This window comes from Phyllostomus discolor, chromosome 5 (genome assembly GCF_004126475.2).
Source record: "Phyllostomus discolor isolate MPI-MPIP mPhyDis1 chromosome 5, mPhyDis1.pri.v3, whole genome shotgun sequence".
NCBI classification, from domain to species: Eukaryota; Metazoa; Chordata; class Mammalia; order Chiroptera; family Phyllostomidae; genus Phyllostomus; species Phyllostomus discolor.
The window spans coordinates 120,184,388-120,208,873 of NC_040907.2; the positions used below are offsets into that span (position 1 = coordinate 120,184,388).

The 24,486-nt window shown below is 42.9% G+C and overlaps 1 protein-coding gene across 1 annotated transcript in view; it reads left to right on the forward strand.

The window, feature by feature from the left end:
- The window catches only part of KCNMA1 (potassium calcium-activated channel subfamily M alpha 1), a 749,962-nt gene that overhangs the window by 589,010 nt on the left and 136,466 nt on the right, over positions 1-24,486 (forward strand). Inside the window, 5 exon segments of the mRNA XM_036027545.1 lie at positions 1,950-2,018; positions 4,345-4,356; positions 11,557-11,643; positions 17,842-17,918; positions 21,286-21,294. Of these exon segments, the coding sequence (XP_035883438.1) occupies positions 1,950-2,018; positions 4,345-4,356; positions 11,557-11,643; positions 17,842-17,918; positions 21,286-21,294 (254 nt within the window).

Genomic DNA, 24,486 nt, shown 5'->3' on the forward strand with positions numbered 1-24,486 from the left:
CTGTGGCCAACAAAGTGTTCTGATCTGGCTCCCACCTAGCTCCCCAACCCAATCATTATCACAGTTGTTATTGCTGGTCCTCAAATACCTGAAGTTCCTTCCAGCCTCAGGACCCTTGTACTTGCTGTTTCTGCTCCCCAGGATGCTTTTTCCCCACATCCCCTCATTCTCTTCATCATGCTCCCTTGCTTGGTGCTTTATGTCACTTCTTCAGAATCGTCCTCCTGGCCCATTGCAGATAACACACTTTTTCAGTTACACTTTATTCTCTTAGGGATTTTAGTTTCTGCATAGTACTTGTGTTCTTATTACTTATTCTTTGTATATTTGCTTAATGCCTATCTCTGCCAACACAAAATAGGCTTCACTGGGGATGAAGATGTTGTATATCCTGCTAGGTAGAAGCTGAGGACCTTGGTGAGTCACATGAGCTTTCTGAGCCTTAGTTTCATCACCTGTAAAATAGAGATATTAGTAGAAGTATGAATAACTAGGATAATATTTCCCTCTCAGGGGTATGGTGGGGATTAAGTGAAAGCACCAAGAAAGGCCTTGACCTGTGACCCAAAATATCTTCCCCCTTATAATGCTGGAGCTAAATAAACATGAACTCACTTCTCCATGTGTCAGTAAACCATTGCTTTGTTATCTAAGAGACTTTGGACCATAAGTGATAATGCCCATTATAGAAACACAGTTATAAGTTATTCAGTATATATAATTTATGTGAACTTTTATTTCTATAAGTATATAAACATATATTTTTACCTAATTGTATCATTATTTATACATTTTATCTATATAATATTTTTTGTTGATCTTATACCTTAAAATAGTCTTCAAAATGTAATTTTTGAATGCTAATACGTACCATATAGTACCACACTTCAACTGTTGCCTTATTACTGAACATTTAGATTTTCTTTTTTTTTACTCTGTATAAATATTACTACCTTAAATACCTTTATGCAGAAAGTATTTTCCAAAACGTGTTATGATTTTTTTAGAATTGAACCCCAGTAGTAGAATGATTTCTTGAGCTTGTATGTATCAGTGGTTCCATGCACAGTACTATGGGGAATTCCAAACCAGTCTAAAACTCTTAAGGAAGTTACACTGGTTGAGGAAACAGAATTCAGACACATGAAATCACAGCCAGTATTAGATTGACTAAAGGCTAGAAGATGTGGTTACAGACGAAGTGCTAGAGGAGTTCTGAGAGTGGAAAGAAAATCAGAGGGTAGCAGTTGCTGCAGAAGACCCACACAGAAGATTAGATTTAATGTGGGACTGGGAGGGGGTATTGGGAAGAGAGGAGAAGATGTTCGGGGGGAAGGATGTGCATCAGTGAGGCATGGAGGCAGGACCCAGTCCACTGCAAAGCGGTCTGGGCTGTGGGCAAGAGTGGCAGGCAGATGAGGTGAGGCAGCTTGGCTGGAGCCAGGAATGATGGCTCTGTAGTCATGCGCTGGGCAGTTACATGGAGGCTAAGGATTATTACCATCATTCCGAGCACACAGGGGTCTGCTCGGAACAACAATATGAGCCATTTGTACAAAAGACCAAAGCAGAATCCAAATAACAGGTCCAGCTGCTCCAAAAACCTCCCTCCCCCTGCAGTTAACATTTTACTACCCAACGGAGAAACTAATGAATCTGGCCCAGCATAAATCCCCAGGCACCAATTCCTGCTTGGGGTCTGTGTCTAGACATCTAGACTTGAGTGCAATTTGCACTTTGAACATTCAGTGCCTTATCGCTTGTGAGAAATCGGCTTTAATGGGGATGCCGGGAGGTGTCGCTCACAGCCCCATCCGTTTGGCATGACTGTAGAATGAGGGTCCCTTGGATAACGGCTGGATTAGGAGATGAAAAGGTCATAATAGTGTTTGCTAAGTGGCTCTGGTCCTCATAAGCACTGACTGGGAGTTTTCTCCATCTCTTTGCAGGCTGTGTTTTGTGAAGCTCAAGCTCCTAATGATAGCCATTGAGTACAAGTCTGCCAACCGAGAGAGCCGGTAAGTTTGCTGCGTCTCAGCAGCCAGCTGACGTTTACAATGGTGAGAGTGCACTCTGGGAATGTTCGGTCCACTTTTTCTTTATTAGGCATTGTTTATATGCTTGGAACCCTGATGCAACACCTCTCTGATCCTAGGACCCATTTCGAGGCATGTTCAACCAGACACTGGCATTTCTATCCTGGATCCACCTGGCATCTCGAGCCCCACTGGGCATTGAGAGTGTTTCTCCAGGGGATGAGACACTCAGATCTCCATCGGATATGCCAACTTTCACTTTCCATCCTCTCAGCATCAAAGCAGGAACAGACACTATCCTCTTACCCCTTTTTACTGTTGTGAGCACAAAGCAGGTGGACTCTGGCCCCCTTCCCAGCAGGCAGGGCAGAGCCGTGATGGGAGATACGAGCTCTCTTGATAGCCAAATTACAAGCAGCCTATTGTGGACCATATGTGCTTCTCCCGGTGCAGCTGAAATCCAGGTGGCAGAATAACAGCTTCATGTAAATTAGCCAGGAGATCAAGGCTCAGAGGCAGGAGCCCTCTTTATTTATTTATTTTGTACTTAATTATGTGCAAATCAGGCTGATGAGGGACTGGGTCTGGTTGAAACAGATAACACCCCAGTCAATATAGGAGTTCACATTGGAAGAAGGAAGTATATCACATTAGAGAGGAATTTTGTTGATGGAATACTGTATGTATTATAGATAAAATAGAGATGATTTTTGCCACCCCACCCCTATTCTTATCCATAGTTTTGAAAGAAAGATAACTTGTTGAGAAACGATCAGGCTTTTGTCCTCTGGAATGACAGCCAAGGGTTGTTCCTAACTGTAGTCAATAAGTCTTCCTGTAGAGTGCAGGTGCCCTCTGACATGCACCTTAATGACTGAGCAGAGTGCAGGGCAAGACTAGAAGGTTCCTGCTGTCATCGTTTAAGGAGTTTTCATTATTTGGATGAATGACTCAATAAAGCCAGACTTCCAAATGTGCAGTCTGTGCCTTTATAACAACAACAACAACAACAACAACACTGGGTTATCAGCAAGTTAATCCAATGTTCTCTGTTACCTTAACCCCTAGATCAGATTGCTCACAAAGTCAATCTGATCAAACGTTCAGCTCTTACAAAAATCCAAATCAACCAAGAGGAAGAAAAAATGGTAGATTTGGTGGATACATGTAGAACATGGATGTAGCAGTTAACAAATATGTTTGAAGATACACATTTTTCTTTTCTGTGTTGGCAAAGTGAAAAGTATTATTTGCAAAAAACAAAAAAACCCCAAAGCACTGAGAGTCCTGGCTATTTGCTGTTCAACAGATGACATGGGTGTTTCTGGAACTACTGCTTGCCCATGTCACCAATACTCACCTGTACCTGTGTAGGGGGTTTTGCAAATGATATCTTTTGTGTTGCCAAGTCAGTAAATCTTTGTGTAATTCAGTGTTCTCTCTTTATTCTTTGTGCATCTCTCAAAAAAGTGTCATGATGTGGGTGATGCCAAATAGTGTTTCTCAACCATTCTGGAAAAATTTTATAGCAGGAGACTGTAGTCTGAAACTTGACCAGTCATCTCTCACCTGCCAGTTTTTGGTCACAAGGAGGGACAGAACAAGTTTTTTAATGGTTCAATGTGAATACATTGATACCACTCTGAGGAAAAGAAATCAGAGGTTTTCCTGAACAGAGTCTTTTCTTTGATGGACTCTCCATGTAATTCATATATCAGAGGTGTTTTCAACAAAGCCATATGTATAGATAGAATTCTTTAGATTTTTTTTCTTTTTTAGAAAAGGGAGAAGAGGCTTGTTTGGCTTTGTTTTGGCTTTCTGTGTGCCTTTGCCAGCTTTAACCCTCAAATGTGGCTTGGTCTCAGTGTGGAAGCTCATTGGTTCTTGTGGAAAAAGGTGTATTTGAGGGAATGTGGATCATAGCTCTGAGAAAACACAGGACTTAATAAACACAATATTCGTGTTTCAAAGAATCCAGTGTTTGACCCTCCCTGAGATAATAATCTTAGGTTTTTTCCTACATTTAGAATGTCCCATTTCCTTCCCTCTCACCTTCTCTAAGTGCCCTGGTGTTAAAACTCAGAGAACCCTGCTTCTCCTTCCTGCCCCCTGGCCTCCAGCTTGTGTTGAGCGACCTCCTCTGTTGTTTCACCCCATGATACTGTGCCCATGCTTTGCTGAAAAACCTTGTTTTCACATGCATCCTTCAAATAATTTGAAACAAAGGTTTTATTCCTTCTTTTCCTTTTGGTGTCAGTCAATTTATTATCACGTTGTTTGATTTAAATTCTTTTCTTGTCGTTTGCAGAAGCCGAAAGCGGTATGCACTCTTCGTTAACTTTCCTCCCAACCTCCACCCTCTATCTTCACTTCTAACCACAGGACTAACTATTTGCCAAGAATTCAGGAAGATAGGGATTATATATATATATTTGTGTATATGTATATATAATCTCATTCCCTTGTCTATTGTATATGTATATATTTATAAATGTATATTTATACATAAATCCCTCTCCAACTAGTGTACATAAAAACTGAAAGTAGCCTATTGCTTTTCTTGTTTGATTTGTTGATTCTTTTGGATGACGCACTAACTTCTTTGCAGGAAACCAAAACAAACAAAAACAACTACAAAAGGCACAATTATGTTTTCAGTTATGGCACCAATGATGGGAACAAATGCTGTTCAAGTTGAAAAGGAGGAGGCTTCTCTCCAGCCCTCAGTGTCTGTTTCTGTCCTGTCCTGGTGTGTCTTGGTGTCCACCAGACTCTGTGGTGCCATTTGTCTACATAACACATCCACATTCCCCCTGACCTCCTCCCCGCTGTGTCTACTTCCAGTTTGTAGAGCAGAATTTGTGTCCTTTTATCCACAAAACAGAGACCAAGTGCTTACATTTAACTCTTTCCTTATGCCTATTTTGATGATAATGTTTTGCACATTTTATTTCTTGGGCAGTACTCAGTGCAGACTTAGGACACTGCTACTAAATTACCAGATTATCACATTTGATTTACTGGATGAGTACTGTTCCTTGAGACCACCTTATGGCTTTCTGTTTTTCCTAGTGTATTTGGACATATTTCTTATTATGAAGTATTGTAGCTTTCACCATGTGACCTCACCTTGTTTGCTGCTCTTACATGTTGCATGAAGCATGACAAAATTCTTATATAACTTTTTTTTAATTTAACTTTTTGGATTAATATTTCTAGTGTAGCCTTTCAAATGTTTTCTGTCTAAGGAAGTATTGTTGAAAACATTCCATTGAGATGCCTACTCGTTCATCTTCTCGAGTTGTTTTTCTCAGTGGCTTAATCACTGTCACATCTTTGTGTTTGTGATTGTGTGTGTGTGTGTGTGTGTGTGTGCGCGCGTGCATTTGTCTGGAACTTTTTCCAAAGTCAGACTCTGCTGTGATTTTTTGAGTAGATGTGTAAAAATAGATGTGGCTTCCTGTCAGTTTGGTATTATTGATATGATCCAACTGCGAGAAGTTACTGCAACACTTTGCATCTTCCAAGGTCCACAGTGGTTGCACCTCTGCCGTGGGCTTTTGGCCTTTGAGTCTTTTTACCTTGTGGTGAAGGCATGTTGTGATGTAGGCATGATTTGTCTAAAGTGTACCAAAAAGTGACTCAGCTTGTTCCCAGAACCAAATTTCCAGCATTGTCCTTTCCAAATGAACTATCTCTTTTCCTTCCCATATGGCTACTGTTTTTCTGGTGTATAAAATCTATTTTAAAATGCTACTTCTAAAATGACTGAGATGGAATCAGGATAAACATATCATTGGTTGACCACAGTGGTGGCCATTTGAGTCTGACCAACTGGGAGCAACCTTTATTATGCTGTCTCCGTGTAAGTGAACTTGGCTCAAGTATACTGAAGCATGGAATACACACTGTGAAAAAGTTTATGTGTCTAGTTGTGTGGGACTCCAGCAGCATATATTTTAATGCCTGGAAGAAATGAAAAGTTCCAGAAAGGCAGTAGGATTTGAGATTTGGGGTTCCATAGGCTGTGTGCTAACACAGCCCCTAAACTGCAAGGAGGTTATACTTCCTGAAATGGGAACCAGCTGGTTCAAAGAAAGTCCCACCCAATAGCAATCACATTTGACCTTGTGTCGTCAGAGAGGCCACTTTCAGTGGCATGATTTCCCTGGGCACAGCATGAACAGAAGTCCTAGATTGTTCTTATTTTCTTGCTCTAGGTAATGGAGTCCCATTAGCTTTCTAGACACTGATATAATTATCATGTTATCAGATACAAACTATGTTCTCATGCAAGTGATATTTTTGTAATTGCTCGGGGAATGGTACATCACACCTACCAGAAATTGAGCGGGAAGAAAAGAGATACACACCTGTCATATTTATCCATAGTGGATAAAAATTTCCTTTAAAAAAACCTATTTCAGTTGAATTACTAATCACTGATTGTCTCTAAAAGCAGCAAACAAGTAAAGTTTATGATAATTGGAGGAGAAAGAACTAGATGTTTCCCAGTTAATGCATAAGTGGTGGAGAAAGGGAATACCTCATTTTGCCCCAATTGTCTACCCTGGCCAAAATTCAGCAAGAGGTACACAGTGAAATGCACTGCAGCTTGAGACCTGGAGCTCCCCTCCCAGAGGAACCTGGCACAGACATTTCCCTGGGGGGCTGAGCCCCGCTAGCCAGTTTCATGCAGTGTGTTTTGTGTTCAAGAACACGTATTTCAGTTCTCGGTGAGTGGTGTTTTCAATATTGAAATCAGTTGCTTCAACTCCCCACATGACTAGCTGTTTATGTATTTTGTGTATTTACATATTTATACTCAACATCTCTGGGATATTATTAGCTCATTTGCTGCCCCCTAGAATAATAGGTGTGATTGCTCCCCTGGTAGGCCTGACTGATAAGAACTGCAGCTGGGTCTTGAAAGAACAGCTTTGACTCCCTTCTTCCTCAGCAGAGAGGGAAAGGAGCACTTTTGGAACTGAGATTTACGACTTCTGTTTTCCACTCATTCAACAAATAGTTAAAAAGTGTCTCTTCCATGCAGCTGGCTACATGAGAAAGGAATTTATAAAAGTAAATAAAGTATGGTCATGCTTTTCACTCCTTTACTCAGCTGTGAGTTCCCCACAAAATATATATATTTGCTCCCAAAGTGGGTGAGGAGCTGACAAATAAGTCTAGATGCAAAACTAGTCTGAGAACAAAAGAAAGAGAGAACAGGAATCCTTGGGGAAGGGACCATACCAGGCCTTTGCCTCCGGTTATCACTGAGTATTTTCCATTGGAATTAACAAGGTCATAGAAGAAAGAGGATAATTTATAGTTCTTTGAAATGAGGGAAGGCACACCCCTGCCAAGAAGATGTCCCTATTGGAATTCTGCTAATTGATATATGGACTTTTTTTAGAGAGATTTTCTTGATTCTTCACATGACATCTTGAAGTTTATCTCCGTCTGATAAGCTAGTGAATTAGACAAAATTGGAGACAGAGACTGATTTAAAGTGCTACACAGGGCAGGAGACTTTTGACAGTCATAAAAACAAACAAACTTAACATTGGGTATTTTAAGAGATGAGAGATATTTGGAAAGGTTTACCTATTCCCATTAGGAGGTCAATAACAGATTTTAAGGATAGTGGGCACTTTACAGGAACAAAAAAGTTACTTCTGTCTAGATGTTTATCATTTTATATTTTCAAAAAGATGAGGATCAATACTTTATTTAAACTTCATAGATTTGAAATATATATTAAATGCTTAATGTCTAAAATGTAAAAAAGGGTAACGTATTTCCTCCAAGAGTCTTTGAAACTTTGTGCCCACACAGGGAGTGTTGTGTGTGGGGGGTCCCTGGAGTCTGGCACGTGTGCCTGTATATTGAACCCTCAAATACACGAGGGTAGTCCAGCCCAGTGGGTATCTTTATGTATCTAGGTGTCTTTCCTTTACGATTCTTTAGAGCTGGGCTTATCCTTCTCATTCCCACCCAAAAGGCTGCCTTAGCCTGACCTGGACCACTGCAAATGATGCAGCCTCCCACAGCATGTAGAAGTGACTTAAAACCTCTGAGCCCTGTCCAGAAGACAACAGGAGGACATTCTGGGGTTACATGGTCACTGACATCCTTGAAGGTCCTTAGTGCCTTATACACTCAGCCATAAAGTTTAAGGAACAGAGTTACTCCACTGTGTAGCCAAAAGCCTGTCCAGATTAACCCATCTCCTGATACTGTACAAGAATAAATACCCAGATCTTTTCCTCTCCTCCCTCAAGTTTCAGATACTGTGGTCAGTAAAAAGGTCTTTCAAGTGCCACTAAGGTACCTCCTGGGTAGTTTCTCAGCACCAAGGACAAAATGAGGAGTGCGATGCTGTGAGAGATTATTTACTTCTCACGTACTTGTTGCAATTACATTGCATACTATTTATAACAGCTGTGTATTAAGGATCTACTATGTTGCAATCACTTGGCACACAGTATGTACTTTAATTCTCTCAGTAACTCTGTAAGTAGTGATTATTCACCCCATTTCACCGACAAGGAGCGGGAGGCTCAGCGGCACCACATGCTCAAGGCCAGGACCTGAAGCTGCTGGCCCAACACATGCACCTGCGTGCTTAACCAACAGCAGCAGCAGATCGGAGACGAACAAGATCTGCCTTACATCTGTGCCCAGATCTTTTCCTCTCCTCCCTCAAACTTGACTGAAGCAAGCTTGAGGGCTGTAATAAATGATCTCAACCTGCAGTCTCTGGAGTGACAATCCCAAATTCTTACTGTAGGCCAGTTCTTCCTCGCTGCTGATAAAGAACAGTGGAAATGAAAAGAGACTTTTCATTGATAGGAACCTCACTGTCACCACCATGGCACAGTGGGATCCGTCACTGCAGTGCAGTTACCGAAGCACGTAATGTAAAAAAGGGAAAACGGATTCTGTGCGAGGCTTGTTTTGTGCATATGTGTCACCAAGACACTGATGAGTGTCAAATTTCTCCTTTTGAATTGCGTTGCTGAAATCATGATAGAATTTTTTTCCCACTCAGGAAGCTTTTTTACACGCTTAAAGGTCAACAGGTAGAATTTTCCAATTCTAAGGAATTAGTCTCCAGAAGTTACCCAGAATTATTCATTATGTCCTTGTCCTTTGTTCTAAAATGTACAGTTCCTCATCCTGTAACTTTAAATATGGCCAGGATGTTTTTTAAGCCCTGCCTTCCATTTCTTGGGGACAGCTAAGGAAAATCTGATAATTCCATTGAGAATGAAATACCCTTTTGGCTTTTTTTTTTTTGCAATAATAAATATTAGAAGAAACAATAACCAATAGACATCAAGCCTTCTGTCAGTTATCTCGCTTGATCTTCTGAAGAAAGACTATGATTATCATCATCTTGTGGGTGAGGAAACTGAGTTCCAGAGAGGTTCAGAAACCTGCCCAAAGTTAGACAGCTACTAAATGGCTGTGCTAGAATCTGGATGCACTATGCTGCAATTTGGAATTGCAGAGACAGGGCATATAAGAACTGCCTTGCAGGAGCAGGGGTAGGAAAGTGTGCAAAATCCAGAATGCTGCCTTTCTAAAACATTGCACTTAATTGCCTTTGAGAACACAATCATCTAAACTGGAGAAGCTCGGACCCTTTTCTCCTCATGATCATGACAAGTCAGAGGGCTGGTTGACAAATGTGCAGAACTGGTGGTGGCTGTATTTTGCTGTGTGTGGTGTGCACCCAAACTTTCAGGGAAAAAAATCTTTCATTTTAATTTTTTAATTCATTTTATTTATATATATTTGGAAACAAAACCAATTATCATATTCCAGGGTATTATTTTGTATACAGATGTCATCATTGCTTCCTAGAGTTATACTTTTTAATGCATAAGCATAAATAAAAATTAAAAACCTTTATATAGATACAGAATTAGTACTGCCTGTGTACAATGTGCATCCTTATTTTTTCCTAAAAAATTTGGGCAGAAAAATGCACATTATATATGGCAAAATGTGGGCAATGGGGAGGTGCCTGTGCAGCATGGCCCCTTGCAAGCCGTGCTGTCAGCCGTGGCCTGCCGCCTCCTGATTTGTGAGGAATCTACGTGTTGTCTGTGGTTCTAGGGCAGAGCAGTCAAATCTTCATGAGCTCTTGCTATTATTTAGTGTTAATAATAGCAATGACACAGGATTGATTTCCTCCCATCAGGCCTTATTATGGGCAATAGTAGATGTTCTTGTGACCACAAACAATTATTTTGCAATAATTATCTACTCCATTCTCCCAGCAGAACAAAAGTTCACCTGGGTCCTTCCTGTATTGCTGCAGATACATTGCTCTGTTGGTCACTGCACTTTTCTGAAATGGCTTTAGCAGCAGAAAGGGATTACATGTTAATTGCCATCCTCCATTTTGATTATTTTAGGCAGTTAAAGACTTCCTTTAGCCTGATTCCAAACATCTATTACATGAAACACCCGATTTTCAGATCAAAGACTCCTTCCGTTGTATCTGTTGCTGAATTTAGAGTCCCTAAATTCCATATCCATTCAGCCGAAAGCCTCATCTCACTCTCTGTGTATGGCGTTCCTGGATTCTGCTTTTGATCTGCAGAAAATTAGACTTGTTTGTTTCATCCATTTATTAGATTAGGATACATTTATCTCTTCTGTCAGTCCAAACACAACTTGGTCTGCTAATCTATTTATACCACTTTGAAATAGGACAGTGTATATTTAGGTTCATACTTCCCTGCAAGGGAAGTTTCTTTAAGTGGTAATTTGCATTTGTCTTCTAATTACAGTTTGCCCCAATCAGGATGTGCTAGACACACACCTTATTCAAAGACTCCCTTACACCTTTGTAAAACAGCAGGCTGGAATCATTAAGTATTTCCAATTGCTGGCATTTTCCTTTTTTACTGTTCTGGTAGACCTAATTCCTTCTACACAGACTGCACATGGAATCTACTTCCATGTCCTTATCAATGTCATGCAGATGTTCTGTTTGCTTCTGCATTGATTTTGGGTGTCTTGTACCATTCCCTGCAGTGGTATGTGGTGTGCATATGTGTACGTTTCTGTATGCATATAGGGGTCCCATTAATGCTCTGTCATCTAATGGAAAATTGGTGTGGCAGTAACTTTATTAGACTAATAACACTCAGTGTTGACCATCAACAGTATTGTCCAAAGGGGCATGTTATTGGGGATTTTACTTCAGATCAGAAGCCAGTGTTGGCAATCCCATCATAAAAACCCGGCCCTGCAACCCAGATTTGCTTTGATTTTTACAACGGGCAGTGTGCCAACCTAGGGACTCAATGGCCGAGCTTTATGATGGCATTATCCAAATAAATGTGTGGGACAGTGGACCTCAGGGTCTAGACAAAATCTGTGGGGAAAGCATTAGACTAGTGGGCCCCCTATACGATTTAACCATGTGGTGTAGCCTTCAAGGTTTTACTCAGAACATGACCTCACAAATGTGTCTTCTTTGTTTTTGTTCACTGAGCAGTATATTAATTAATCCTGGAAACCATCTTAAGATCCAAGAAGGTACTTTAGGATTTTTCATCGCAAGTGATGCCAAAGAAGTTAAAAGGTAAGAGTTTATTTTCACCTGCCTTCCTTTCTGTTGCAACCATAGACATCTTGACCCACTGGGGTGGACATACTCTGTATGTATTGGGCCCTAGCCCCCAACTTCATAGCATGTCTTTGGGCATCAAATGGTGCCAAATCTCAGGAAAAAGGGATCATGCTTTCAAATGCTTCCATGGGCTTCTCTTCACGGGTGTAATCAGCTCCACATCTCTGAATTAGAATAATAACACTTTAGAGCTAGGAGAGCCTAGTTACCTCCACCTTCATTTCCCAAGGAAGAAAACAGAGTTCCAGAGAGCTGAATTGATTGTTCATGGTCCCCCGATGCTTGGTACCCAGAACAACATAGCATGGGACAACTGACTCCTTGTCTACAGCTCTTTACTTAATGTTGTTACTCAGGCACATTTACTTGAGGATTATCAGTTTTTTACTTTCAGTATCAAATGGAATCTCAAAAGGTTTGGATTGATTTCAGATGAAATACTAAACTGGCTATATTTCTAAGTGTGGCCATCTAGGTATGTGGCTGAAGTTGTCAGGTTCAATTCTTAAGCCTCTGTAGGTGTAGCCCAGGGCTTCACTGGCCTCCGTGTTTTATGACACCTGTATTAGTATCCTTAACCTGTTCAAGCGGTCCAGGAAATTATAGGACTCTGTGCAGAACACCATGGAACATTGTTGTATTTGATTCTATCCTATGAACTAGAAAAAATTTACTAGCAGAAAATGGGACTCAAATGGCTACACAGGTCGCTCAGCTCAACAGTAACATTACCTAAAATATTTTAATTAATTATGAAGGTCTGTAATTTACTTAAGCCCATCTTCTTTATATAATGGGTTCCTACTCAAAGCCAGGCCTGTGCGAGGTGTTCTACATTCTTTATTGTTCCTCCTCAGAAAAAATCTTATAAGGCACATCTTCTAAAACACCTAGGCTTTGGTCTTCTCCTCTGTGAAGTTGAGATAAATGGTTTGTCCAGGCGGTGTGGCACATAAGCAAGTGGCAGAGCCTGGGTAGGAACTTGTCTTTCATTCCTCAGCCCCACAGTATCTACCAGAGGTAATAATATGAGCAAATTCTTACATAGAGTTTACCGTGTGGCAACACTCTTCTCAATACCAGGTACCAGGCATTAGTGAACTCCCTTAATCCTTTCAGTGACCTGATGGGATAGACGATATTATTATTCCTGCTTTACAAATGAGGAAACTGAGGCACAGATTGGTTCACTGACTTGCCCAAAACCACACTGCTGGTTCAAAGCCAGGGTTTAAAACCAGGAAGTCTTACATTCTTAATTATTGCCGAGAGGTGAACCTGACATGCTGAGTGCAGAACAATGATATTTGGTGGCTGATGCTTATCATTATCCTCCTCATCATCCACTCTTGCAAACTAGTCATACCAGTCATAAAGCTTTCAGGTAAAACATGGAGGGTGGAAAAGGGAAACAAGTCCTTAAAACTGAGCTATCTGATGGCAAATCCACTTCCACAAAATTACCATTATTCAGGTGTGGGAGAGGAAAACCTGTTTATCCAGGTCCTTACATGTTTGCAGGTCCTTACTGTTCTTTAAGAGTACCCTGAGAACCGGGTTCACCCGAGAGAGTAAAGTTGGGGTGGGGGGAATGGGAACGAACACTGACACCCCAGGGCCCCTGGAGGAGAAGGGCGTGCTCACATCCAGACTGAGACACAAAAGCTGGAAGCAGCGTCTCAGCACCATGAGCGGGGGGCTGGGGAGCAGAATGGCACCATAGATCACGTGTGCCTCCCACATAGCAAATATAACATGAAGCTCCCATTTGTGTAATTCTATTTCCTATTGCATCTCTCACTAATGAATGTCACAAATACCAGGCAGTCCAAAAAACAAATTACCTCCTATATTAGGGAGTGCAGGATGTCTCATTTCAGTGCTTTATGGTATTCACAAATACATGCTGACACAATCAGCTACAACACCAGCCTGTAATTTTCCATGGTGTGTGATGTGTCAGAGCAAATGCTGTCAGTTAGGGGATTTCAAATAGATGAAGACTGCAGAAAACCACAGAAAGGACATTGGAGATTTGAATGAAACTAAACAAGTTTTGTAAAAATAGAAAAGTAGATTACGATGCTCTCGTATTGAGTCTGCACCCTGTGCTGCAAAAAACAACAAAAGAAGTTAATGGATCTGGCTCATAGAAACTTTCAAATGCAGTGTGTTAGGAAAAAAAGAGGAGCAAAACCATCCAACTCCAGCCTTAACAAGGTCACTTTGGGATAAGCATTTGGGCTCTTGCCCTATACTCCTTGCCACTAAATATTCTGCTTTTTCAATAACCTTCATATAGCATTTAATGTAGGAGTCACAAAATGGTGCTTCATCAACTCAGTTTGGCTTGCAGGCATGGTTCATTTGAATCGCAATTAGAAAAATAGTTTCCAAAATGGAGAAGTCCTAATATTTTACATAAAAATCCTTATTACTGATTTCTCCTCGAACTTGCAGGTCCAAGATTACTGGGCAGCATTCATTCATTCATTCATTCATCAAACATCTGTAGGTCACTCGCTTTTTAGGACACTGTACCAGGTGCCAGGGAAATGCCGGAGAACAATGCAGAGGAGTCCCTGCTCTCATGGGCTCACATTCTGTGTAGGAGAGAATTGCGGTTGTGTTTAGTCACAGCACCAAGCATTGATGCAGCTGGGTCACTGCTTTAGGTTGGTTATAGGTGAAGGTTGCTTGGAGGGAGTGACACTTGAGCAGATAGTGAGGTGATGGGAAAGAGTCCATCAGACAGAGATCTGAAGGGAAGAGGAGACATGATGGGAATATGTTTGTTGTGTTCAGGGAACCAAAGGAAAAAGAGGACATTAGGGGCAGCAGAGTGTCAAGGTAAGGTTAGAAAGAATGGTAGGGCTAGTTCCCAAAGGACTTTGTACTTTGGATCTGTTATAAGATGGAGTCATGGATGGTTTACGCTGGTGGTGATATCGTCTGGCTTACATTATTAAAAGGCCTGTCTGCACTGTAGAGAATCAGACACAGTGGAAGAGGAGAGGAGCCAGGAGACTTGGAGACCTCTGCAGAGATTAGGTGGGAGATGATGGCTTGAGCTAGGCTGGGGAGTGGAGGTGGTGAGAAGTAGGACCAGTTCAGAATATCTTTTGGAGAGTTCATAGGGCCCAAATGGACACAGGAGGTGACGGAAACAAGAGGAATCAAGAATGGAGCTGAGATTTGAGCCTTATACAACTGGCTGGATGATGACTCCATCTCACTGAGATGGGGCAAGTGGGAGGAGGAGCAAGATTGGGGTGGAAGGAATTTAAGAATCATAAATGGGTTGTATTAAAAAGGATGTATGCATTAAGTTGTACACATGGAGATGTGTACAATGTAAAGGCAGCTGGAGCTAAGATTCTGGACAAAGGAGAGGGCTGGAGATGGAAATTGGGGCACTTAACAGTGAGGGTCCTGGTAAGAAACAGATGATACACTTTAATGGGAAAAAGGAGGAGAGTTCTATGAAGAGAATCTATAAAGTTGGGGGTACAGAGTTAAGGAAAACCTACAAGGAATGGCAGAGCACCCCAGAGCTAGCAACAGAGGGGAGCCACTCCCAGCCCTAGATCTGGAGAGTCCAGGAGAAGGAGGGCTGTCAGAGACAGAGAGGGCGTGCTGCAGGAAAGGCTACCTCACAGGAGCTGTGTCCTTATGTAGAGAGCTGTTGCTGCCATTTTATGAGCTGGCAGGGAAGGAGTCATCTCTTCTTACCCTCCTGTCTCTTGCTGTCAGGAGAGACAGATACAAGGAGAAACCAGGAAACAAGGAGACCCTAAATGCCAGCCTTTTAGGGTGCACATCTGGTGTTCTTGATGACCTATGTGGCAGCATCAGCAGTTGAAGGGTAGCTGGGGAAGGGGTGGGTGAGTGGGAGTGGAAGTGGAGAGGAGCCCAGAGAGCCTTGAGACGGGAGGAGGAGATAGAGTGTAGATCCTGAGGCATGTGAAACAGCCCCTGGAGTCCAGGGCCATGGATTTAAAGGGAGATCAGGCAGCAACACTCAGCTGCTCAGGTGCAGGTGTGCAGCAAGGTAGGGGCTTTGCCAGGTGAGCAGGAGAGAGGCAGAGGTGGGTGGGGAATAGAATAGTGCTGGCAGAGAAGTGCCACTTGGCAAAACTCACATGGAGCTTAAATACTCTGCCCTCTCCAGTTGGGGGATATGCCTCTAGGTTGCCACAGACCCACCCCCTCCCCCACTTCGCTCATTAACTTTACGTGTCTGGCTCCTGTGGGTGTTTTTTACTTTCAGAATCCAGCTTTAATTCATGAGGTAATTATGTTTTATTTTTCAACAGTCTATTCAGGCTCATCATCATTTCTTCATCTCCTTAATAGAGATGTGTTTAAGACCTTGGGCGCTGGGACTAGATTATGTGGATTTGAATCCTGGTTCTGCCACTCAGCTGTGTGACCTTGGGCAGGCACTTAACCTCTCTGTTTTTCAGTTTTCTTATCTATAAAACAGATAATAATCATACTTCCATCAAAGGATTGTTTGAGGATAAAATATGTTAATACTTATTAAATGCTTAGAACAGCACCTGGTCTATAATCTGTGCTCTGTAAATGTTAGCTGTTATTATTAATACATGTAGGAACATCAAATGTGGGGAGAAAATGGGCAAAGGAAGTGAAAACAAAATTGCTTCCTTCTTTCTTGTACTTCCCCTTTTAAGGCAGGTCATCATTGATTGCATTTGTAGCCACATTGCCACTGAGGACAAACAATCAGCTGCCTTTTGTTGTTTTGGCAAGATAGATGAAAACTGGCATTTAAAGCAATAGTGGACGAGCTGCCAGGGTGGAAGGAGCATGGGGCCTGAATCTAGAGGTCCTAGGGCTGGCCAGGTGCCAGCACAGGATGACAATGGGCAGTTATGACTACCTCCTCCATTTACAGATGAGAACACTTGGGTCCCAGGGCTTTTGGCTGCAAGATCTCAGCTGTCTTCCAGATCAAAAGTCTTAACAGTGCTTTCTGAAAGTCCCAGTTCTCTGAAAAAACATACAAAGGAACCTAGGAATAAAATGGTCAAGAATTGTGTTTATTTCTTTATAGCACTGGCAAGGAGAAACCATGTTTATCCCTGGCATTCAGCTTTGTGTTAGGAGTGGTGAAGGTGTGAAGCCAGGGATTTTGTTAGTCCCTGTACTCAGAAGGCTGTGAGGCTGTTCAGTGAATTTTATCACCTCCCCAGTACTGATAGGGCACAGGCCTCTTGTGCTGTTCTTCTAGGCCTTGATCATTTTAAATAGCACTTGAATGGTCTTACTTTGCTTCATCCAGAATATCTTTGACATGGCCAATGCTCTTTGTCATCACATATTGACACTTAAGTAAGATGAGGGGATTTTCCTGTTGATTGATTGCTTTCTCTGGGTCTTCTTCTATTCACCCCAATCCTATAATGCCCTCTGTCCACCCCATTCCACTGGCCAGGTGAGCCGTTCTATGTAGTGAGAAGAAAACCTTCACTTATTGCATGATCTCAAGGCTGGAGAGTATGGGAGTTGGTCCAGCCAGCTTTGCAGTAAATGTGGATGATGGAATCCCAGAAGGCATTTGACAGAGGAGCCCCTTGATTCATCACTTTTGATTTTCCTTCTCTAATCTCCTCCTCAGCCTCTCTCACTTTGGCTGAAATGAAAAGATGTTTTCAGAGTGACAAGGCGAATATTTTTGTTTGCCTGAGGAGTGTCATCCTTGTGCCCCTTTAATATACAGTTAACCAGACTGAGGATTTCGGAGATGTGTTTACCTCCCCTTCCCCACCCCCCGAGGGCCTGAGGCTGCTCGCCCACATGTTCTGAGGAGCAGCATTGAAGCTGTCCTCAAAACGAAAGACGAGCGAGCTGACGCCGTGTGTCACACCGGCAACCTTTTCCCCAGTTCCTTTTCAAGTGAAAGTTTATTAAAAGAAGCACTAACTCAAATCACAGAGACCTGTGTTTGAAATAAATGGTCTTGCAACAAACATTTCCGTCTGTCAACGTCTAAACCTTTCAAAAGATTAAAGGAAATTAGTGCTGGCGTGTTTCATTAATTTGGCACCACAGTGGAGGAAATGTGGTACTCATTTCATCTGGTGGATTATGAAACGTGTCAGTTTTTCCATTCTCTTTCTCCAGGGCATTTTTTTACTGCAAAGCCTGTCATGATGACATCACAGATCCCAAGAGAATAAAAAAATGCGGCTGCAAACGGCGTAAGTAGTGTTTCTTACCCCCGTTGCTCCTTCTTTCCTTCCTTTTCCCCAAATTCATTTCCCTTCTTTCCCTTTTGAAGAAACACTAAACATCAAGAGTTTTCTTGAATATGTTTATGTTTCACCCAGCAGTTTAAAGAGACATGAAATAAATACCTGTCCTCACTTTATTAGAGCAGAGGTTGAAAAATCATCACCACCAGCACCTAGGAGTAAACCTAGTGCCTAATCCCGCCTCTTGACTCTAAAGGGATGACTAGCTAGCGGTGCCCAGTCGAACACAGTAAGTATGGTGTGTGAAAAGGAGGACAGCTAAGGCCATGGAGGAGGGAGTGTTTTGTAAAGTGCTTTCTTGTGGCTGTGGGGATGCCAAGTGCAAAGATGGCTATACTAGGGCAAGGAGGGAGACTGAGTGTGAGGACTCGGTTTCCCTAATGGGAGCTGACTCTCATTCCACTTGGGATCACTGCAGATTTGGTAGCAAAGGCCAATGTTTTCAGCTGTGATACTTTCAGACTGGCCCAAGAAAAGAACTTGGCCATCGCCAGTGGATTTTATCATTGTTCCAGGGACCAACCTCAAATACCACTGCTCTTTGGGGTAGATGAACTTGGGCTTGGTAGCTAATGGCATATCCTGTCTCCAACCCCTTCCAAAGCAGCTTGCCAATGGAGCCTCTTGAGAAAGACATGGGAAGTTAGGAATGTTGGATTGTGAGTTCCTGAGAAACCAGGATTTAAAGTAGGCTTTGCCTTGAGAAGGTCATGCCTTTGGCAGTGATCATGTGGCATTCATTGTCTAATAGAAATTGTTTACAACCCTAGAGAAAACGCTAATAAGGATGCCTTCCTTCCTATGGCAATCTAGTCTTTCCAAAGCTCCTTATGATCATTATTTTCTTTGATTTGTACCATAATCCTACATAATTGTCAGGAGATGTTATTTATCCCATCTTACAAAAAGAAGTTAAGGTTTCAAGTTCAGTGACAGAATGAGATTGCTGAGACCCCATTGACAGATTCAGGCTTGCCCGAAGGCCTCTCCTAATATCCTGCCCTGATATGTTTTTTTTTGTTTGTTTGTTTGTTTTTGTTTTTTCTTTTTTTTTCCAGGAGAAAGGGCAAAGTGGGTGACATTGGGTCTGATGAGTAAGAACACAGTTATAAGATATTGTCCCATAAAGTACTTTTTCACAAGCAGGAACCACACAGATGAACACCCTTCCTGGGATATGCTGAATGATGCAGGGCTTTATTCACTGCACCCCTAAAGGGGCACAGTAAACGTAAACCAGTAAGATGTAAATTCCACTCTGCCAGAGCATGGAAAAGACTTGGTCTAGAGCAGTCTCTGTGGAAACCCTTTCAGGCTGCTCCCCAAGTCTAGGGCACCTTGGGCCCACTGTTTTGTTCCCCCTTCTTCACTGACTTAACGCAGAGTCCCCTCCTCTCAACTCTGACACCCCACCCAGATGGGTATGAATGGAAATCTCAGAACAAGAGCCTCTAACTTCTTGGGGCCTAAGAATTCCCCTAGTCTAACAGCCTGTCAGGACGAGTGTCTAAGGGCAGGTGAGACACAGAACAAACCCACTCCTGAGTCCATGACTCTGAAGGCCCATCTCAGCAGGTGGTCCACGCCAGCTCTGCTTTGCTTCATGAGTGCCCTTGTTTTGTGCAAGGCACTGCTCTTGATGCTAAAGATGGTGTGGTATACAGGATAACATCCCTGTCCCCCCAAGCCTTTACTCCACTGGAGGATCATGGAACAATGATCATAGAAACAATTAAATACATTCAGATAGAGACAAGGGCTATGAAGAGATTGGATGCTGCCGGAGGGTGTGAGGAACATTTGCAGAGATGCTGCTTTAGCTGGGAACAGAAATGAGCTTGCAGTGTTTGAGGGGAGGAAGGGCAGTCAGTGGAGCTGGTGGGATTGGAGGGAGAGGGATATGAGACAGATCATGGAGGAAGGCAGGCACCATGCTAAGAAACTTGGGCTTTATTCCTACAGTAAGTATAGTTGTTTTCAAGCAAGGAAATTGTACCACCAATTCCTGTTGATCTCCCGGGTGACTGGACAGAGAGCAGAGTCTAGGGAGGCAGGAGGGGAATGGAAGGATAGAGAGTAAGTGTCTCAGACTCCTGCTGAGCTGGAACCCAGCAGATGGGTTTTTTAAGTCCCCAGAAATGAGGATTTGATCTCAAAGGACATTTTTCCATTTTGGTTCTAGGCAAGCAAATGACAGTAGTCTTTAATATTATCCTGGAGGGAAAGGCACATAATTGTTTAAAATAATATTATTCTCTTCATTTCCATTGAAGTTGGTTCAGCTGGTGAAGCGTGCGGTCTCCCATCATGCATAGCAGAGTGCTGCGAAAGGACTGCCTCTCCAAAGCCAAGCCAGTGTGACCAGGGTCTCGCTGCCTCCTCTCTGCATCCTCCCCCCACATGGGCTCCTCCTCTCATAGAGGCCCTGGCTGTGAGGCTGATGTTTGATAACAATCAGAATTGTCCAAATATTGTTCTTCCTAATTACACAGCCATAACAGCCACTGTTCCAGAGGGCAGGATGCAGATGTGTATGTGTGAGTGGCAGTTAGAATAAATTAGTTATTAAGCCAATGGCATACCAGGCAAGTTAGGAAATTGGGGGAGCTAAGTTTTGGTTACAAAGAAACTTTCATTACAAGGAGCAGAATTGTTAACAGTGTACCAAGTGCATACTGTCCCATGCCCGAAGTGGGGGAGGGCAGCTGCCACATAGTCGTTTGTCCAAACCTGGTAGGTCAGGTGTTGGTAATCCACCCTGGAATGATACACCTCCATGAGGGCAGAGCTGGTGACAGTCACTGGTCCCTGTTTGCAGCTTCCTAGCCCTCCTCTCTCAGCCTAGCTCTTCCCCGTTGACCCTGTTCACTCCCACCTCCACCACTTCGTTCACTTTTGTTCAAAGACTTGAATGTTTCGTGTCTTACTATCTGGAGAAGTACTGAGTGTGGACATCCCATGCCTGGAAATTCTGTGGTAGTATAGTTTAACTTTTACATTTCTTTCCATTTCTTCATAGCTCTCCATCAAGGAAGAGGGTCAAATTCAGCGTCTGGCCAAGCAGCAAGCTCTCAGAATCTATTTACCCATTTTTTTTTCTGTATAACGAACTTGGTCTAATGATTGATATTTTCTCCCCCTGCCTCTAAAAGTTTGCCAAAGCATAGACTCCTAGGAGACAAGTCATGTCTAAATTGATGTGTTTGAAGGAATTTTCTTGAACTTCTAATCATTGACATATTTTTGATTTATTTTTTTCCTCTTTGCTGCCTTGGAATACGGCCCCTACTCTATTTTAACTGCACACTGGTAGTGATATATTGTGAGTAAAACGGGTTCCCAGCAGCCCGCAGTCCAGTTTCCCCTGTCTTTCTCTAGAAGAGATACTTCTTTTATTTTCTGTACAGTTTCAGTTTCTTTTTTTCTTTTGGTATTTATGTTGCATGTAGCGGTGATATCATGCCCCCACTCCCTCACCCGCACAGTCTGCCGAGTGGCCGGGTGCTGGAGAACCCTGACAGCAGGATCCCCTCCCCGCCCCCGCCCTGTTCATCCACCCACCCCGTAGCTTTTGGCCAGCTTCTGGCGCTGTCTTATTTTTCTATTTGAAAATAAGACCTTGACAACAGTGTTTCTCTTGAAGGCCTTGTCTCAGGACCTTTGGGGGACACTGAGTAGGCTGGGGTAATTACCACTATAGCACTAGATGCCTCATCGACTGGGGGTCATTGTCATGCTGGCCTTTCATAAATCGTACTTGGTCTCCTTGACCACTGAGCTTGAATTCCTATCCTAAAGGAAACACATATGCTACATATATATTCCTGTGTTGTGATACATATATTACATGTCCCAGTGTTTTATATGTAAAAATGTACATTTTTATATATAAGCATAGAGATATTTTATAGAGAGTGATTTACTACAACATTTGCACTTCTCTATATGAGAAAGTGCTTGCTGGAGGATTAATTGGACACCCAACTTTGGGACTGTAAGTATCTAGCCTGCCTTACTGGAGACAAGTATTTCCACAGTGGTAATTATTTCCAACAGTCTGTGAAATTCCCTTGCTTTAAAATAAGGTTTCTCCTTCAATCGGTACCCAGTAGGATATGCCCAGTTCCTCCAGGGATGTTAGTTAGGCATCTTGGAAGATGTTTGCTTGTTTAGTAAACATTTACTTGTTTAAGGAGGAGAGTGTTCTGCTCCACTGATGAGCTCCGCAGAAGTCTGAACAAGTAAATGCGAGTCTCCAAGCCCCTAACTTAGTGAAGGCGTAGGACCCCTCTCACCCAACAAGATGTAGCAGTCGAGGAGCTTTTAGGGCTAGTATTTCTGTGTGTTACTTAGAGTAACGCTGCGTTCTGTTGTGCTGGAACCGAGCATGGGACCTTGACTCCTGTACGTAAAACCACTGAACATGAGGCCCAGCCTGCAGAGCAGTTCAGTCCAGTGGTCCTAGAATTTGGAGGTGTCTTGGCACTGGGCCCCCTCATTCTCCTCTGCAACAGAAGAGAGAGACAAGTTGGTCATCTGCTTTTGGCTGGGCTTCAGAGCTGGAGGGTATAGAGTGCTCAGTGCACACACAAAACAAAGGAATGACCTTCCTCAGTTTGATGCACGTTCTGCCAAAACTGACGCTGCAGCTTCCTTTATCTGCAGAACACCTTTAAAGATGGCTTGAGGGCAGGAGCTACTTTTTATACCTGCAGAGCTGCCTACAGAATCTAATGACCCTTCAGAATCGGTGGGAAATCTTGATGTCAATCAACAAACAACTCTAGTGCCAAATTCTTCTGCCTCCTTCAGCCACAACATGGTGTTGAGGGCGGAATCAACCAGCTTGGTAGGCTCTGCGCTGCTGACGTCCACTAGCTTTTCCTTCTCCCTCTTTCCACTTTGGGAAAACCACCTGGAAGATCTTTCTGCTCCTTCCAGAAACTAATAGGAGGACTTTGCTAAGTGAAGACATCATTGCTCATTTTTAGGACTTGAAAGAATGCTCCCTGATCCCCAGTGTCACATCAGACAAATGCCTCACCTTACACCTCGGCAGACGTTTTCTGCCATGGATTTGCACCTGTGATCTTCATTGCTGCGAGCAGGTGAACAGCAGCTCCTGGGTTCAGGCTTGGAAATAATCCTTCCTGTGTTGGATTGGCTTTAAACATGAGGTTGTGATCTGACAAGTGTCTATGAATTGAATGGCAGCTTTTTTTTTTCCTGCCACACAAGTCTTCCCTTGAATTGCTCCATTTGAAACCTGAACTATTTTTGCTCCAGCAGTTGGAAAACTCCATCTGAGCCTCTCAGTCCAGCACTGCTTCCCTTGCCCCTTCCAGTACACCCTGGAAATTAAGATTGTGCAATTGGAAATTGGCTGACAATTTGGTTGCTGATGCAGGAGGCAGATGGTGCTGAGAACAGGTTGGACTCCAACTCCCTCTTCCATTCCAGGCTTGGCTGGGAAGGGCTCACCAGCAGAGAACCTGCGTTTGACAGCTGATTGTCAGTTTGACGCAAAGAAAGGGCAGTAACTAAACTACACCTACAGCAGCTACTGCTCCACAGGTTTCCTTTCTCATGACCATGGCCTTTGCAAACATAGCACATGTTGTCCAAGAGCATGTCTGAGAGGTCTTCCAGCTTTAAACACTTGCGGGTGAAGAGTAAACCTTTGATGATGTCCATTAGGGAAATAGTTTTATGTTGTCTCTATAAATAGCACTAGGAAGTCATAATGGAAATACTGGATGAATATTCACTTCATTGTGGTGAAGGAAAGCACATAAAAGCTTTTTCTCAAACTGTAAAGCTGTTAGGACAGGGTTCTTAGGGGGAAGGTGAGACCTGGGGCCTAATTCTTGGCAACCACATAACCTCTTTGAATCTGTGGCACCAGTCCAAGAACTAGAAACTTACTATGTGGGCCAAAGAGAAAACCGGGTCCCCGGAGGCTTGTATTTCTGCTCTCCCAGAGTTAAGCTGGCCTTACGGGGGCAATTAATTGAGCATAAAGTTCTAAGAGCCCTAAGGTGGAATGACAAGTAGCTACAGTATGTATATCTACCAGAGACACTCTCTTGTCTGTTCCCTGTCTCAGGACACTACTTCAGAGCTTTGAGGTGACCCAACCAGCTGTTGCTGAAGTGGTTCTACTCTGGTGTCCATGGCTGCAGGGGCAATGTGCAAGTTGCCACTTTTGACCACTCTGAGACCATCTCCTAGAACCTCCACCCCTTTGGCCCTGCTGCCTCCTAAACATCTGTTTTGGATTGGGAGGAGCAACTAAATTAAAATGACAAGGCACAAGCATTTCAGGTGTTACAGGCTCACAGGGTCCTCTCTCTGCTTGCTTACAGAGATAGCCCACTAGTTCGTGTCTGTTAACTAGCTGCTCTTCCACATAGATCCACTAGATGTCCTCAACGATCTACTTTATATTACTGTTGAAATCCTGGGGAAAACTCCCTTTGAAGATTGTGATTTGGGAAGAGAACATTGGGTGACT